Source organism: Eriocheir sinensis, chromosome 5 (assembly GCF_024679095.1).
Source record: "Eriocheir sinensis breed Jianghai 21 chromosome 5, ASM2467909v1, whole genome shotgun sequence".
NCBI lineage: Eukaryota > Metazoa > Arthropoda > Malacostraca > Decapoda > Varunidae > Eriocheir > Eriocheir sinensis.
In genome coordinates, this window is record NC_066513.1 from 8,453,894 (window position 1) to 8,469,900 (window position 16,007).

General features: G+C 46.5%; 1 protein-coding gene and 1 long non-coding RNA gene across 4 annotated transcripts in view; one reads left to right on the forward strand and one right to left on the reverse strand.

Annotated features, from left to right (window-relative positions):
• Window positions 1-16,007, forward strand: part of LOC126984023 (receptor-type tyrosine-protein phosphatase F-like) — a 196,407-nt gene that overhangs the window by 53,137 nt on the left and 127,263 nt on the right. For both annotated transcript variants that reach the window (XM_050837367.1, XM_050837377.1), the window contains 2 exons: window positions 2,640-2,856; window positions 7,181-7,404. In XM_050837367.1, the coding sequence (XP_050693324.1) occupies window positions 2,640-2,856; window positions 7,181-7,404 (441 nt within the window). The remainder of the gene's footprint in view (window positions 1-2,639; window positions 2,857-7,180; window positions 7,405-16,007) is intronic.
• On the reverse strand, window positions 499-2,613 carry LOC126984031 (uncharacterized). 2 transcript variants are annotated; one of them, XR_007736368.1, is made up of 3 exons: window positions 2,253-2,613; window positions 2,055-2,186; window positions 499-1,986 (listed from the first exon to the last, which is right to left on the reverse strand). It is a non-coding gene; the product is annotated as an uncharacterized LOC126984031 (long non-coding RNA). The 2 variants fall into 2 exon arrangements; XR_007736367.1 differs by having other exon boundaries at window positions 499-1,784; window positions 1,919-1,986; window positions 2,055-2,613.

Here is a 16,007-nt window from a genome sequence, read left to right on the forward strand (position 1 = left end):
TGTTCCAGCCTACTTCTCCTCGCACTGCATCCACCGCTGCACACCTGTTGGCACCTTGAGCCTGCCTGTCTACTCTGTTCTGTACTTCCCCTAGCTTATCAAGCTTTTTGACTGTCCACCTCATGCATTATAAGCCATACATGAGGTCTAGTACTGCCATGCCCTTCTATATCCCCCTAACCATCTCATACCTATTAGCTCTGCATCTAGCCACACTTCCTAGCCTTCCTACCCACTGGTTTGCCCTAGAAATGATATTATGTTCGGTCCTATCAGTCCCCTCCTCGTCATCTATGATCCCTAGGTATTTGTATGGCCCACGCTCATCTCTCCTAGAGCCTAGGTCCTTCCCACGTCTTAAGCCTCAGCATTTACTACTAGCACCTGACTTTTTTATTATTAAACTTCACATCAAAGTCCCTCCCATATTGTGCAACCAAATGTAACAGTTGCAGTTCCTCACTATCCTCACCCAAGTCGAGACACATCCTAATCGGTCACTCCCCACCCTTATCCCATAACCTTATGTTCTCAACCTCTCTGCCAGCTCCTCCGTGTACGGCCCGAACAGTAGCGGGGACAGTAGCTACACACCCTTGCCTAACCCCTCTACGGCTGTTGACCCACTCTGTCTCTATATCCCATAGGATATAGATTGCACGTGTGTTCTCGTACATACTATCCATTATCCCTACTGCCCTCTCACTCACTCCTATTCTAGCCAGCAATCAACTTAGCAAACCCCTATCTACCCTATCATACGCTTTTTCTATGTCAGGGAAAGCTAGTTATACCTTCCCACCCGTTCCTTTCATTCTTTCAATCACCGCGTTTACTACAGACATGTTACCCTCCTCCCTTCCATCCTTACGACAACCTCACCCATTACCCTGTTTATTTTTTCCTGTCGTGTCTGTAACAGCTATCGGCCGGTAGTTCTTTAACTCTTTCCTACTCCTGTGCCCCCCTACGTGTAGCAGTGTCACTTTACTCTCGTTCCACTTTCCCGGCACTTTTCCCTCTAACCAAATCTCTCTAAACAACCTATACAGACCCTCTAACACACCTGGGCCTCCTTCTTTATATAACTCATTAGGAATCCCGCGGTGAGGATTAACGAGACAGGCTGAAACACGTGGACGCTGCAGTATGGATTGTTTACAAATACAAAAATGAGGAATGGAGTCAAAATGTAAGGGAAGGACTGACGGTGGGAGCAACACACAAGACACGCGACTACACGGCAAAACCTAAATCTTAGGATGGGCTCACCACCACCAAGACCACCACCATCACCACCCTCATCATTATACCTTCATCACCATCCCTTTCATGAAGCTTCACCACCAACACCATCACCACCCACATCATTATAAACCTTCACCATCACCATCCCTTTCATGAAGCTTCACCACCAACACCATCACCACCCACATCATTATAAACCTTCATCACCACCATCCCTTTCATGAAGCTTCACCACCAACACCATCACCACCCACATCATTATAAACCTTCATCACCACCATCCCTTTCATGAAGCTTCACCACCAACACCATCACCACCCATATCATTATACCTTCACCATCACCGTCCCTTTCATGAAGCTTCACCACCAACACCATCACCACCCATATCATTATAAACCTTCATCACCACCGTCCCTTTCATGAAGCTTCACCACCAACACCATCACCACCCATATCATTATAAACCTTCATCACCACCGTCCCTTTCATGAAGCTTCACCACCAACACCATCACCACCCATATCATTATAAACCTTCACCATCACCATCCCTTTCATGAAGCTTCACCACCAACACCATCACCACCCATATCATTATACCTTCACCATCACCGTCCCTTTCATGAAGTTTCACCACCAACACCATCACCACCCATATCATTATAAACCTTCATCACCACCGTCCCTTTCATGAAGCTTCACCACCAACACCATCACCACCCATATCATTATAAACCTTCATCACCACCGTCCCTTTCATGAAGCTTCACCACCAACACCATCACCACCCACATCATTATAAACCTTCATCACCACCGTCCCTTTCATGAAGCTTCACCACCAACACCATCACCACCCATATCATTATACCTTCACCATCACCGTCCCTTTCATGAAGCTTCACCACCAACACCATCACCACCCACATCATTATACCTTCACCATCACCGTCCCTTTCATGAAGCTTCACCACCAACACCATCACCACCCATATCATTATACCTTCACCATCACCGTCCCTTTCATGAAGCTTCACCACCAACACCATCAGTATCAGCATCACCACCATCATCACGTCCACCACCCACATCATTTTACCTTCATCACCACCATCCCTTTCATGTAGCCTCAATACCAACATCATCACCACTATTACCATCACCGCCACCACCACCACCACCACCACCGCCCTCATCATTATACATTCATCACCAACATCGATTTCATGTAGCCTCAATACCAACACCATCACCACTATCACCACCACCACCACCACCCACATCATCATACCTTCACCACTATCAGCATCACCACCATTATCACCACCACCATTACCACCACCACCACCACCATCTCTGCAACTCACTGGTCTTTTTCCTCTCCACTCAGCCTGTGAGGTACCCGCGGCAGTGTGATCTACAGTACCGGCTAAAAGTGGAGAAGAAACGGGGCAATAATCGTTTTATCAAAGATCATGTGACAGAGGAGGTGCATGCTTCTATTACCAACCTGCAGCCCTACACTGACTACCTTGTCATGGTTCAGTCAAAGAGTGGCGGGAAGTATTCTGATATCACCTACACCACTGTCAAAACACTTCCTTCCAGTAAGTTTTATGTCCTGCACGCCAATTGGTGCTCTGGATTACTTAACATTCAACAACACAGCCTGAGTTCATGATTGCCAGCACTATGTAGACTTTATTCGGATCCGGGAAGATGAAAACATGCTGTGGAACTGTACATCTATGTGTGTGTGTGTGTGTGTGTGTGTGTGTGTGTGTGTGTGTGTGTGTGTGTGTGTGTGTGTGTATTTACCTGGTTGTATTTAGCTAGTTATAGTAGTATACATGGCCTGAGCTACATTTATGTGATCCTGTCTCCATATCTATAATTATCTAGTCTTTCCTTTAGGTGACGCTCTTTGCCATCACGACATCTTCCTTTAATTAACCCATTTCACGCGGCCCAGCCCGTTCGTGGTGCAGGCAAGTGTAGCGGCGGGAGTCTATTCCAGCACGCGTCTACCGCGCAATACGGGAGACTAAATTTCATGACATTACTTAAGAACTTTCCTTTCATCAACTTCATACTGTGTTCCCCTAATTGTCGTGTGTGTGTGTGTGTGTGTGTGTGTGTGTGTGTGTGTGTGTGTGTGTGTGTGTGTGTGTGTGTGTGTGTGTGAGTAATTACCTTTTTACTTATTTGTATTTACCTATTTGTAGTATACAGGGCCTGAGCTCAAGCTCCCAATCTTTTTTTGTCTAGCTTTTCCTTCATTTTGTGGGCACTGCTCACTTCAACAATGTCTCTGCTAAGTCCATTCCATGTATCCACATTTCTGTATGGAAAACTGAATTTATTTGTCTTTCACACAAGTCCCCTTTCTCAGTTTCTTACTGTGTCCTCTTAGTTACCTCCTCCCTTCTATCTCGATTAAATCATTTATATCCAACACGTCCATTCCACTTCCATTCCTGTGCAACGCTGTCAGGTCTCCTCTTTCTCTTCATTCTTCCAGTGTTGGTAGGCACAGTCCCCCCAATCTAGTCTCGTATGCCAGACTAGATAGTTCTGGTATCATCTTAGTTGCAATCCTTTGAATCCTTTCAAGTTTCCATATGACCTTTTTGTGTGTGTTTGTGGTGACCAAACAAACTTTGCATACATACTCTAACTTTGGTCTAATAAATGTTGTTATTAATTTCTTAAAAATGCCCCCATCCAGGTAGTGAAATGCCACTCGATTATTTTGCAGCAAATTGTATGTTTCTCCAAATATCTTGTTTATGTCCTTCTCAGGTGTCAGTGTGTCTTGCATTATAATTCCTAAGTCTTTTTCTTCCTTCATTGTGTCGATGATCGTCCCTCCCATCTTATACACTCCACATGGTCATGGTCTATTTTTACTCTTGCCGATTTTAATTAAGTGACACTTCTTTTCATTAAACTCTATTTCCCATTTTTTACTCCATTCATGTATCATCTAAGTCTTCCTGCAGTTTATTAAAATCATCCTCATCTCTTATTTTATTATGCAGTTTGGCGTCATCTGCAGACAAACTCATGTAACTCTTTACTCTTTCAGGCATATCATATATATATATATATATATATATATATATATATATATATATATATATATATATATATATATATATATATATATATATATATATATATATATATATATATATATTAAAAAACATTATAGGTGCTAATACTGATCCCTGTGGAACTCCACTGGTGACCTTTCTCCAGGCTGATTTATCATCGTTCAACACGGTTCTCATTTCTCTGTTTCCTGGGTCATTTTTCATCCATTGTCATTTTTCCCCAATCCTTCTCTATTTTCTAATTTCCACAGCAGTATCTTGTGTGGAACTTAATAAAATGCCTTTTTTTAGGTCCAAAATATGCAGTCCGCCGTCCGTCTCTCTCCTGCATTATATCTATTACTCTAGACTAAAAACATATTAGATTAGGGGCACAAGATGTACAGTAATCCCTCGTCTATCGCGGCGCTATGTTCCAGAACCCCCACGATAAGCGAAAATCCGCGAAGTAGCGACCTTATATATATATATATATATATATATATATATATATATATATATATATATATATATATATATATATATATATATATATATATTTTAAGGCTTTATAAACCCTCCCCACACTCTTACAAATCTTTCCCACACTCCTATTGACCTTTCCCACACTCTTATAAACACTTCCTACGACGTTTCGTTGTTACGACGCGGTCCCAATAAATGATTCTATAATTCTTGTTTCGACTTTCGACATTTGCTTCGTAAATACGAACTTCACGCAGGAATTAGTTTGGCGGGGCGGAAGAATACTCAGAGAAAGTACAATATGAGCGTAGCTCACTTCTTTTATATCACAATTAGGTAAATTCGGAAGGGGAAAGGGAGGAGAGGGACAGAGTGAGTCATGAAGAAAATACCGATAGAGGATGTAAGAAGGGAGAACAAGGAAAAGTAATGGAGGAAACAGGGAAAGATAAAGAGAATGAAAACAAGAAGGGTGTGGGGAGGGAGGGACAGTGGGGAGAGTCATGTCAGGTCCTGAGGGAGAGTCAGGTAAGGTCCTGAGAGAGTCATAGCAGGTCAGGACTTCAGTCAGGACATGACCTGACCCTCATTTCCGCCCCTCCCTCCCCACACCCTTTCCATTTCACCTTCTCTGTGTGTGTGTGTGTGTGTGTGTGTGTGTGTGTGTGTGTGTGTGTGTGTGTGTGTGTTTACAACTAGGTAAACACACACACACACACACAGAAGGGGAGATGAGAAGGGTGTGGGAAGGGAGTGGCAGAAGGGAGTCAGGTCAGGGCTTTGGTCAGAACATGACCTGACTCACTTCTGCCCCTCCCTCCACACACCCTTCCCATTTCCCCTTCTGTGCGTGCGTGCGTGCGTGCGAGCGAGCGAGTGTGTGTGTGTGTGTGTGTGTGTGTGTGTGTGTGTGTGTGTGTGTGTTCATATAATCTAATGGGGAAGGAGAAAGGGAGGAAGAGTGATAGAGTGAGAGATAAGACTAAAGATAAGAGGGTGTGAGAAAGGAGGAAACAAGGAAAATTAGTGGAGGAAATGGGATGGGAAAAGAAGAGAGAGGTAGGGAGGGTCAGGTAAAGGGAGAGAAAGGGTGTGAGTGGGAGGGAAAGAGATTAAAAAAGGTAGGGTGGGTCAGGTATAGGTGAGGAAAGAGGGTGAGAGAAAGAGTGTGAGTGGGAGGGAAAGAGATTAAAAGAGAGAGGTAGGGAGGGTCAGGTAAGGGTGAAGAAAGAGGGTGAGAGAAAGGGTGTGAGTGGGAGGGAAAGAGATTAAAAGAGAGAGGTAGGGAGGGTCAGGTAAAGGTGAGGAAAGAGGGTGAGAGAAAGGGTGTGAGTGGGAGGGAAAGAGATTAAAAGAGAAAAACTGGGAGGGAGGTGAAAGGAAAAGAAGAAAGAAATGAGAAGGAAGTGGGGGAGGAGTGAACCAGGGAAAAGGCTAACGGCGCAATAGGCCGCGACGGAAAAATAAATAAAAAATAGGTAGGTGACGTAGGTGCTTATTTAAGTGTGTTCCTACTTTGATTGATTTATATCGTTTTAATTTTTTAGGCTAGAAAATGCTTATTTTACCGCAAAATCCCGCGATATAGCGAAAAATCCGCGATACGATACAATTTAAAAATCCGCGATACAGCGAGAATGCGATAAGTGAACCGCGATATGGCGAGGGATTACTGTACCTTGTCTGAATCCAATAAGTGAATGTACCTGTATGTGTGTGTGTGTGTGTGTGTGTGTGTGTGTGTGTGTGTGTTTACAGATGTGAATGATGCCACTGCCCCTTAAGCCAAATTAAGGGATATTGTCGAAGGCCTGAAACGTGACTGAGAGGTAAGTGCTAGAATGGATGCAAAGATGGACGAGACACTTTGGCCCAGATCTTGGTATTGGTTTTGGGGTTAGGTGGATAGGTAAAATTATGAATGTACGCACACACACAAACCTGCCCTAAGCTAACCTAAGGTACCTGACTCCCAAACCAAGATCATGACCTACGCCATTTTTTTTATGTACGGTCTATGGGGATGGTTGGCGTTTTTGATGGCCTGATGGTCGGCCTCAGCCTGTTATGGTGCAGGCAAGTCTTTACAGTGGTGCCATTTTGCTAGGCTCATACTGGCCCCTGGGGTTAATCTTTGATCCTCATTTAGAATAATCTAGAATCCAGGTTGATAGGTGGTCTTCAGGACAGCATGTAAGTAGTCTTTGGCCACTCGGTGATGACTAAAAAATGTTAGCTTGTAGCAGCGGGCGTCTATTCTAACCATAAGTATTAGAGCAAGGTTCGCATCATGACTCAGCGATTCTCTCTAATACTGCAAAGGACAGATGACTCCACTTATGCCTCACAGAACCTGGGAAAGTGACCGGTCTGCGAAAGGTGGAGGCAAACGGGACTTCCCTGCTGGTGACTTGGGATCACCCCCAGGACAACCCCCCTAAAGGAGAGCTTGAGTCCTTCAAAGTTTCCTGGGGAGTAATAGGGGTGACCACAGGATATAAATCTAGAAAAGTGGGACTACAAAAGAGGTGTCATATAACCAACCTTAACCCCGGCACTACATACACCATCAAGGTTAGTGTGTATTTACCTAGTTGTATTTAGCTAGTTGTGGTATACGGGCGAGGAGCTGCGCTGGCACTGTCCCGTCTCTATATCTACTATAATTCAACTTGGGCTTAAATTTATGAGTCGTCTTTGCATGGGCCACATCTTTTTCCAGGCCGTTCCAGGCCTCCACCACTCTGTGGAAAGCTGTTTGTCTTTATGTATCTTCTATAGGCTTCCTTTTTCATCTTCCTTCCATGGCCTGGTAGGAGCAGGTCTATCTGAATGAGGAATGCAGTGTCCTCAACCTACCCGAGCTGTCTTTCCTCTCTCTCTCTCTCTCTCTCTCTCTCTCTCTCTCTCTCTCTCTCTCTCTCTCTCTCTCTCTCCTGTTCATGCTTCTTTCTTTGTGTAACCAGGGGATTAATTCTCCCAGGGGTCCTGCGTCCCTGCCCTATGGTGAGCAGTCAGGCCAGCCCCTGATCTGGGCTGGTTGGGGGAGGGGTTTGCACCCCCTCACCCCACATAAAAATCATCCCTAGCCAAAAACAAATTAAAAAGTAGAGGTCGGGGTCGAGGCCCGAGCCTCGACACCGATCAGGTCTTTCTGGGGGGCCTGACCGCGCGGCAGGCTTCCACGATGCATCCCCATCTGGGGGACCTGCCGTCAGTGACGGGTGCAAGGCAAAGCCTACGGGATCCCAGCACCTAGAAGGAGGAAGGGCCCCCTACCCCCTCTTTTTGTTTTTGGGGTGGCCGGGGTGGTGCAGAGGCTGCGCCCGCCCGCAGAAACAGGCCCGGGGTTAACCTTCGGAGGGATCTGCGTGCGGGCTCCTGGAACGTCCGGAGACTCTCGGACAATGATCGACTGCCCTACCTATCAAATGAGCTCAGAAGGCTGAGGGCAGACATAGTGGCATTCTCTGAGACGAGGAGGCCTGGCAGTGGCGAGATCAGTAAGGGGGGGGTACACCTTCTACTGGTCCGGCATGAGCAATGGCTTCCATCTCAAGAGGTTAGCTATAGGCATCTCCAGCCAACTGCTGCCATTTGTGGTTGAGGTTTCTCCGTTTGAGGAGCGTATAATGCGAGTGAGGCTGACACACACACTGGACTTCATGTCTCTTGTTGCAGTGTACGCTCCAACTGAGATGCGTGAAACTGAAGAGAAGGTGATGTTTTCGACGCCAAACTCGACTCCGTATTAGGCCAGTGTCCCTCCCGGGACACACTCATTATCCTGGGCGACGTCAGTGCTACTACTGGCACTGACAGGGTTGGTTACGAGCTATGTGTTGGTCCCCATGGTCCTGGTACCAGAAACATCAACAGCTCTCTCCTCCTGAATTTTGCAAAATCCAGAAGGTTGATAATTGCGGGTTCCTTGTACAGTTGCGGTAATGAGTTCCTGTACCCACTGTGGTAAGCCTTCCCTCCAACCGGCAACGTCGCAGTAGTATTACTCAAGTGTTGTTGTGAATGAACGGTGTTCGGGTGAGAGTGGCGGAGAGGTTCACTGCTATTCAGGAAGTGTAAGGGAGGCTTTATTCATAATTAAGAGGTGAAAATAAATGTAACATGCGTATGTAACACATGTTAAACCAAGATACCACTACAAAATAATAACAGCAGAGAGAAGACGAGACGTATTATCTTGAGTCCAGACTTTGATGTTCCGCTCCTCCAGCATTCACGTGTGAACGTGTGCACACACACTCTCTCTCTCTCTCTCTCTCTCTCCTTCAGACACGAGAGAGAGAGAGAGAGAGAGAGAGAGAGAGAGAGAGAGAGAGAGAGAGAGAGAGAGAGAGAGAGAGAGAGAGAATATTTGACGGTTTGCTTGCCTGCACACTACACCACCATTCAATAGTTCACACTGTGTTATGAGAGCAGAACCCACATGTAAGAGGTTGCTGTGGGTTACTGTTAACCTACTATAGTGAATCATGGCAGTGCCATGGTAAAGTGGCATATACTTATTTGGAGTTGATAGTCCTTCACTGTATGGGTATAATTTAGGTGGTGTGTTTCGAAACCGTGGTCACGTGACGCCCACCATGGCTGAGTGCGTATAACATACTTCATGCAATAGTTTGTGGACCTTGCTCCTTTTAGTTAAGTAATATTGTATTTTATCACCAGCGTGTAGGTAGTAAATGTACAACAAACATTTGATCAGGTTCATGTTCATTGTGGGAGGTGTTCATGGTTTTTCGCATTCTCGTATGCTATTACTACCAGTGTGCACACGTTCACACGTGAATGCTGGAGGAGCGGAACATCAAAGTCTCGACTCTAGATAATACGTCTCGTCTTCTCTCTGCTGTTATTATTTTGTAGTGGTATCTTTGTTTAACATGTGTTACATACGCATGCTACATTTATTTTCACCTTTTAATTATGAATAAAGCCTCCCTTACACTTTCTGAATTGCAGTGAACCTCTCCGCCACTCACACCCGAACACGACGAACACCGTTCATTCACAACAACACTTGAGTAGTACTACTGCGACGTTGCCGGTTGGAGGGAAGGCTTACCACAGTGGGTACAGGAACTCATTTCCGCAACTGTACCAGAGACCAGAGCTGCACCGCTGGACTTGGTATAGCGATGCCGGAGTGGTAGCTAAGGAGATTGACAACATCCTCGTAAGTACTCGTTGGAGGATCCTTCAGAACTGCAGGGTTTACCAGAGTAATTAGTTATCTGCAACTGGCCATAGGCTTGTTGCTACAACACTCAAGTTTCATGCCATGTCAAGAAGAATCGCGAGAGGCATCACTATTGTGTTCCATCTCGAAAGGCTGAAGGACCTGGCATGTGCTCAGGAGTATGCATTGACAGTCTCAAATCTGTTCGATGTGCTCAGCACCCAGGAGAACCCTGTATAACAGTGGAATACCTTCAAACGTGAGACTTTGCAAGCTGCCAAAGAGTGCATTGAAGAGTGCCCGATATCTTTATTTTATTTTATTTTTATTTTTTACAGCTAAGGAGACAGTTCAAGGGCGTAAATAAAATAAAAAAAGCCCGCTACTCACTGCTCCCGTACAGAGGTCAAAGGAGTGTCCAAAACGAGAGGTCAATTTCGGGAGGAGAGGTGTCCTGATACCCCCCTCTTGAAAGAGTTCAAGTCGATGGCAGGAGGAAATACAGATGAAGGAAGGATCTTCCAGAGTTTACCAGCGTGAGGGATGAAGGAGTGAAGATGCTGGTTGACTCTTGCATAAGGGATTTGGACAGTATAGGGATGAGCATGAGTAGAAAGTCGTGTGCAGCGGGGCCGCGGGAGGAGAGGAGGCATGCAGTTAGTAAGTTCAGAAGAGCAGTCAGCATGAAAATATCGATAGAAGATAGAGAGGCAACATGGCGGCGGAATTTGAGAAGTAAAAGACTGTCAGTATGAGGAGGAGAGCTGATGAGACGAAGAGTCTGACTCCACTCTGTCAAGGAGAGCTGTGTTAGTACCCCCCCCCCCCACACACACACACACATAAGATGCATACTCTATGCGAGGGCGGACAAGGCCCCTGTAAATGGATAGCAACTGTGCGGGAGAGAACTGGCGGAGACGGTACAGAACGCCCAGCCTCGAGGAAGCTGATTTAGTAAGAGATGAGATATGAAGTTTCCAGTTGAGATTTTGAGTTAAGGATAGACCGAGGATGTTTAGTGTTGAGGAAGTTGTTAGCTGAGTGTTGTCAAAGAATAGTGGATAGTTGTTTGGAAGATTGTGTCGAGTAGATAGGTGGAGAAACTGTGTTTTTGAGGCGTTGAAGGACACCAGGTTCCTCTTGCCCCAATCGGAAATAATAGTAAGGTCTGAGGCTAAGCGTTCTGTTGCCTCCAGCCTTGAATCGTTAAGTTCCTGTATGGTGGGTCTTCTATTAAAAGAAGTTGAGTAATGCAGAGTGGAGTCATCGGCGTAAGAATGGATAGGACAGTTCGTTTTGGAAAGAAGATCATCAATGAACAACAGAAAGAGAGTGGGAGATAGGACAGAACCCTGTGGGACACCACTGTTAATAGGTTTAGGGGAAGAACAGTGACCGTCTACCACAGCAGAAATAGAACGGCCAGAAAGGAAACTAGAGATAAAGGTACAGAGTGAAGGATATAAACCGTAGGAGGGTACTTTGGAAAGCAAAGATTTGTGCCAGACCCTATCAAAAGCTTTTGATATGTCCAACGCAATAGCAAAGGTTTCACCGAAACGGCTAAGAGAGGATGACCAAGAGTCAGTTAGGAAGGCAAGGAGATCACCAGTAGAACGCCCCTTGCGGAACCCATACTGCCGATCAGATAGAAGGTCAGAAGTGGATAGGTGCTTTTGAATCTTCCGGTTAAGGATTGATTCAAAAGCTTTAGATAGACAAGAAAGTAAAGCTATAGGACGGTAGTTTGAGGGATTGGAACGGTCACCCTTCTTAGGCACAGGCTGTATGAAGGCATACTTCCAGCAGGAAGGAAAGGTAGATGTTGATAGGCAGAGGCGAAAGAGTTTGACCAGGCAGGGTGACAGCACGGAGGCACAATTTCTAAGGACAATAGGAGGCACTCCATCAGGTCCATAAGCCTTCTGAGGATTGAGGCCAGAGAGGGCATAGAAAACATCATTTTGAAGAATCTTTATAACAGGCATAAAAGAGTCAGAGGGGGGATGAGTAGGAGGAATATGCCCAGAATCGTCCAGAGTGGAGTTTTTAGAAAAAGTTTGAGAGAAGAGTTCAGCCTTGGAGATGGATGAGACGGCAGTGTTGCCGTCAGGACTGAGGAGTGGAGTGAAAGATGAAGAAGTGAAGTTGGAGGAAATGTTTTTGGCTAGATGCCAGAAGTCACGGGAAGAGTTAGAGAAAGCAAGGTTTTGGCATTTTCTATTAATGAAAGAGTTTTTAGTTAGTCGGAGAATAGATTTGGCACGATTCCGGGCAGAAATGTAAAGTTCGTAGTTAGCATTAGTTTGAAGGCTCTGGTACCTTTTGTGAGCTGCCTCTCTATCATTGACAGCACGAGAACAAGCGTGATTAAACCAAGGCTTTTTAGCGTGAGGAGTAGAGAAAGTACGTGGAATGTATGCCTCCATTCCAGAGACAATCACCTCTGTGATGCGCTGAGCACACACAGAGGGGTCTCCATCCTGGAAGTAGTAATCATTCTACGGGAAATCGGAAAAGTACATCCTCAGGTCGTCCCACCGAGCTGAAGCAAAATGCCAGAAGCATCGCCTCTTCGGCGGGTCCAGAGGGTGTACAGGAGCGATAGGACAGGATACAGAAATAAGATTGTGATCGGAGGAGCCCAACGGAGAGAACAGTTTGACAGAATAAGCAGAAGGGTTTGAGGTAAGGAAGAGGTCTAGAATGTTGGGCCTGTCTCCAAGACGGTCGGGAATACGTGTAGGGTGCTGGACCACCTGCTCTAGGTCGTTGAGGATAGCAAAGTTGAAGGCTTGTTCACCAGGCTTGTCAGTGAAAGAGGATGAAAGCCAAAGCTGGTGGTGAACATTGAAATCTCCTAGGATGGAGATTTCAGCGAAGGGAGAGTGGGTCAAGATGTGCTCTACTTTAGAGTTCAAATAGTCAAAAGAATTTTACATCGTTAGTAGAGTTAGGTGAGAGGTAAACAGCACATATGTATTTAGTAATAGAATGACAATGAAGTCTTAGCCAGATGGTGGAAAATTCTGAAGAATCAAGGTTGTGGGCACGAGAGCAAGTGATGCCGTTGCGCACGTAGGCGCAACATCCAGCTTTGGATTGAAATTTAGGATAGAGATAGTAGGAGGGAACAGAGTAGAGATTGCTGTCAGTAGCCTCAGAAACCTGTGTTTCAGTGAGGAAGAGAAGGTGAGGTTTAGAGGAAGAGAGATTGTGTTCCACAAAATGAAAATTAGAACGAAGAATCTAGGAGTCGCTTCGCCTCGGTGGAGTCGTGGAGACTCTGGAGAATATTGAGAGTCCCGCTGCTAGACTTGCTGGGAATCAGGACCAATACAGGGCTCTCGCGTAGGACTAAATCTCTCCTGAGGAGAGACAAGGAGAGGTATGTAAGGGATCTCGCTGTGGAAATCGATGGCCATTTTTTTTTTTTTTACGTCGCGGCCTATTGCGCCGGTAGGCTTTTCCCACTGGGGCCTGATGGTCGGGCCAAGACTTCATCCCGTTGGGGCCCGATGGTCGGCCCAGCCCGTTCTGGCGCAGGCGAGTGTTTATAGTGGCACCATCTTGCATTGGCTCATGCTGCTCCCAGAGCTCATCTTTAATCCTAGAATCTAGAGTCCGGGTTGATAGGTGGTCTTCTGGACAGCATGTGGGTAGTTTAAGCCATTCGGCGGCGGCTAAAAAATCCCAGCTTGGTGGCACCGGGCGGGGATTGAACTCGCGTCCTCCTGAACGCGGCGCCGTCACTCTGTCGACTCATCCACCGCCTCCCCAATTTAAATGCGAATGACCTCCGAACTGCTTACCGAGCCCTGAAGAAGCTCCGCTCCAAGTCTCCCTCACAGGTGAGAGCTATCCGAACAGCTGACGACTGCCTCGTTTTGGACATGGATGGGAGGAGGGCTCGTTGGGTTGAGTACTTTGAGCAGCTGTACATGGCGGACCCTCCACGTGGGCAGCTTCCAGTCATGTAACATCAGTGCGGAGCTGCTCAAAGCTGGAGATGAGGCCATAATCCGCGGGTTGCATGCGGTCTTGACTGCCGTATGGCAGTCCGGTACCATTCCTCCTGACTGGAAGAGGGAGTTGGTCGTCCCTATCTGGAAAGGGGAAGGGGACTGCCAGCACTGCAACAAGTCCCGTGGTATTACACTGTTCAGTGTGCCAGGCAAGGTGCTTGCCCACCTATTGCTGATGCGAATTAGCAGCCAGCTGCTGAAGCTGCAGAGACCTGAACAGTCTGGGTTTACGCCTGGTAAGTCAACAACTGACCATATCCTAGTGTGGGGTTCTTGAAAAGGTCTGGACTTCCGAAAATCCCGTAAATTCTCAGCAATAAAAAATATAAAATAAAATATCTGAAAATTGAGTTTTCAGACTCACAGCCCCTCCTAGTCACTTATTATATTTATCTGACCAGTCACATCTCTCATAGGACAAGCAAAGACAGATGAAACCTATTCTTAAGTTTATTTAAGCAACAAAGAAACTCGCTAGAAATTAAGAATAATTAATTAATCCCAGGCACATAGCAACCTAGCTATCTATCTTAAAACATCCTATGCAAATAGAGTACTTAGCTGTAGGTGGGGGAAAGCGGGAGCCACACCTGATCTACCTCGTGGTCTGGAGCTCTGGAGTCCTTCTTCAGTCCTCTCTCGTTCCTCTCTGCAACACGCCGTGCCCTCCTTACCTCCCACGGGCGTCTCTCACCTGTAGTACACAGTCTCACTGACTTGTGGATACTACAAGGCTGGAAGGACCACCACGATGAACAGCGTGGCGCGGGAGGTTGGTGAGGAACATCTGCTCGCGGTGAAGTCTGGGTGGAAGCTGCTTGGAAGATGGCGGCGGGACCCACAATGCTCAGCGCCCCGGCCGCGGTCAAGATGCCAGCTCTCGCCATACTGACATCTCGTTTTCTGTGTAACACTTACGCTAAAACGCCCTACGGCTATGGATTATTTATTAATAACCAAACACATGCACTAGGTAAATAGTGGTTCATGCATCCCACACATAGCTCAGCTTTGTCAGTAATAACGAATATGATTTGAAAAGCTCGCTGCTCCCGCCTTCTAGTTTTCTCGCCTGTCCTGTGACTACTTCCCGCTCTCTCAATCAAAATGGCGGGGACTTCCGCGGTATTTTTCCACGGGCCACTCCTTGAACAATGAAATCATGACACCTAGCGCTTCGCGTATTCAGTGCATTGCCAGGCACTCTGGGATCTTCTGCGACTCTGTAGGATTCCTGCAAGGACTATTGGTATGCTGACTGGCCTGTATTCTGGGACAGAGCGTGCTGTGAAATGTGTGTGTGTGTGTGTGTGTGTGGGGGGTGGGGTGGGGGGGCTTGTCCTGCTTCTTCCCCGTCATTACGGGAGTGAGGCAGGGCTGTGTCCTTGCGGAGCATCCATTGGCAATACCAGGGTCACTGACCTTGTTTTTTTGCCGATGATACAGTAATCCCGGCGGAGTCTCTAAAGGTTTTGGTGATGGCTCTCGAGGCACTGCACGAGGAGGCGAAGCCCTTGGGGCTTCAGGTCTCCTGGGCCAAGACCAAGATACAGGTGTTTGGAAGCTTCTTAGATAAAATAGTACAGTCTGTTCATGCGTGTGGCGAGGATGTTGAGATCTCAGAAAGTTTAACGTATCTTGGTAGCGTATTTTATAGCAACGGTGAGTCTGGTCAGGACGTTTTACGGCGTTATGAACTCGCTCAGCACGAGTATATGGCGTTGTCGATACCTGTGCAGAAGGACAGAGATCTGGATCTTCAAGTCTTTTGTGCTCCCTGTCTTACTCTATTTTTGTGAGACATGGACACTAAAACTAAATACTCAGGGTAGGCGGTGGCTGAACGGATAGCGAGACGGCCCCGCGTTCAGGAGGACGCAAGTTCAATCCCCGCCCGGTGCCACCAAGCTGGGATTTTTCAGCCGCCGCCGAGTGGCTTAAAACTACCC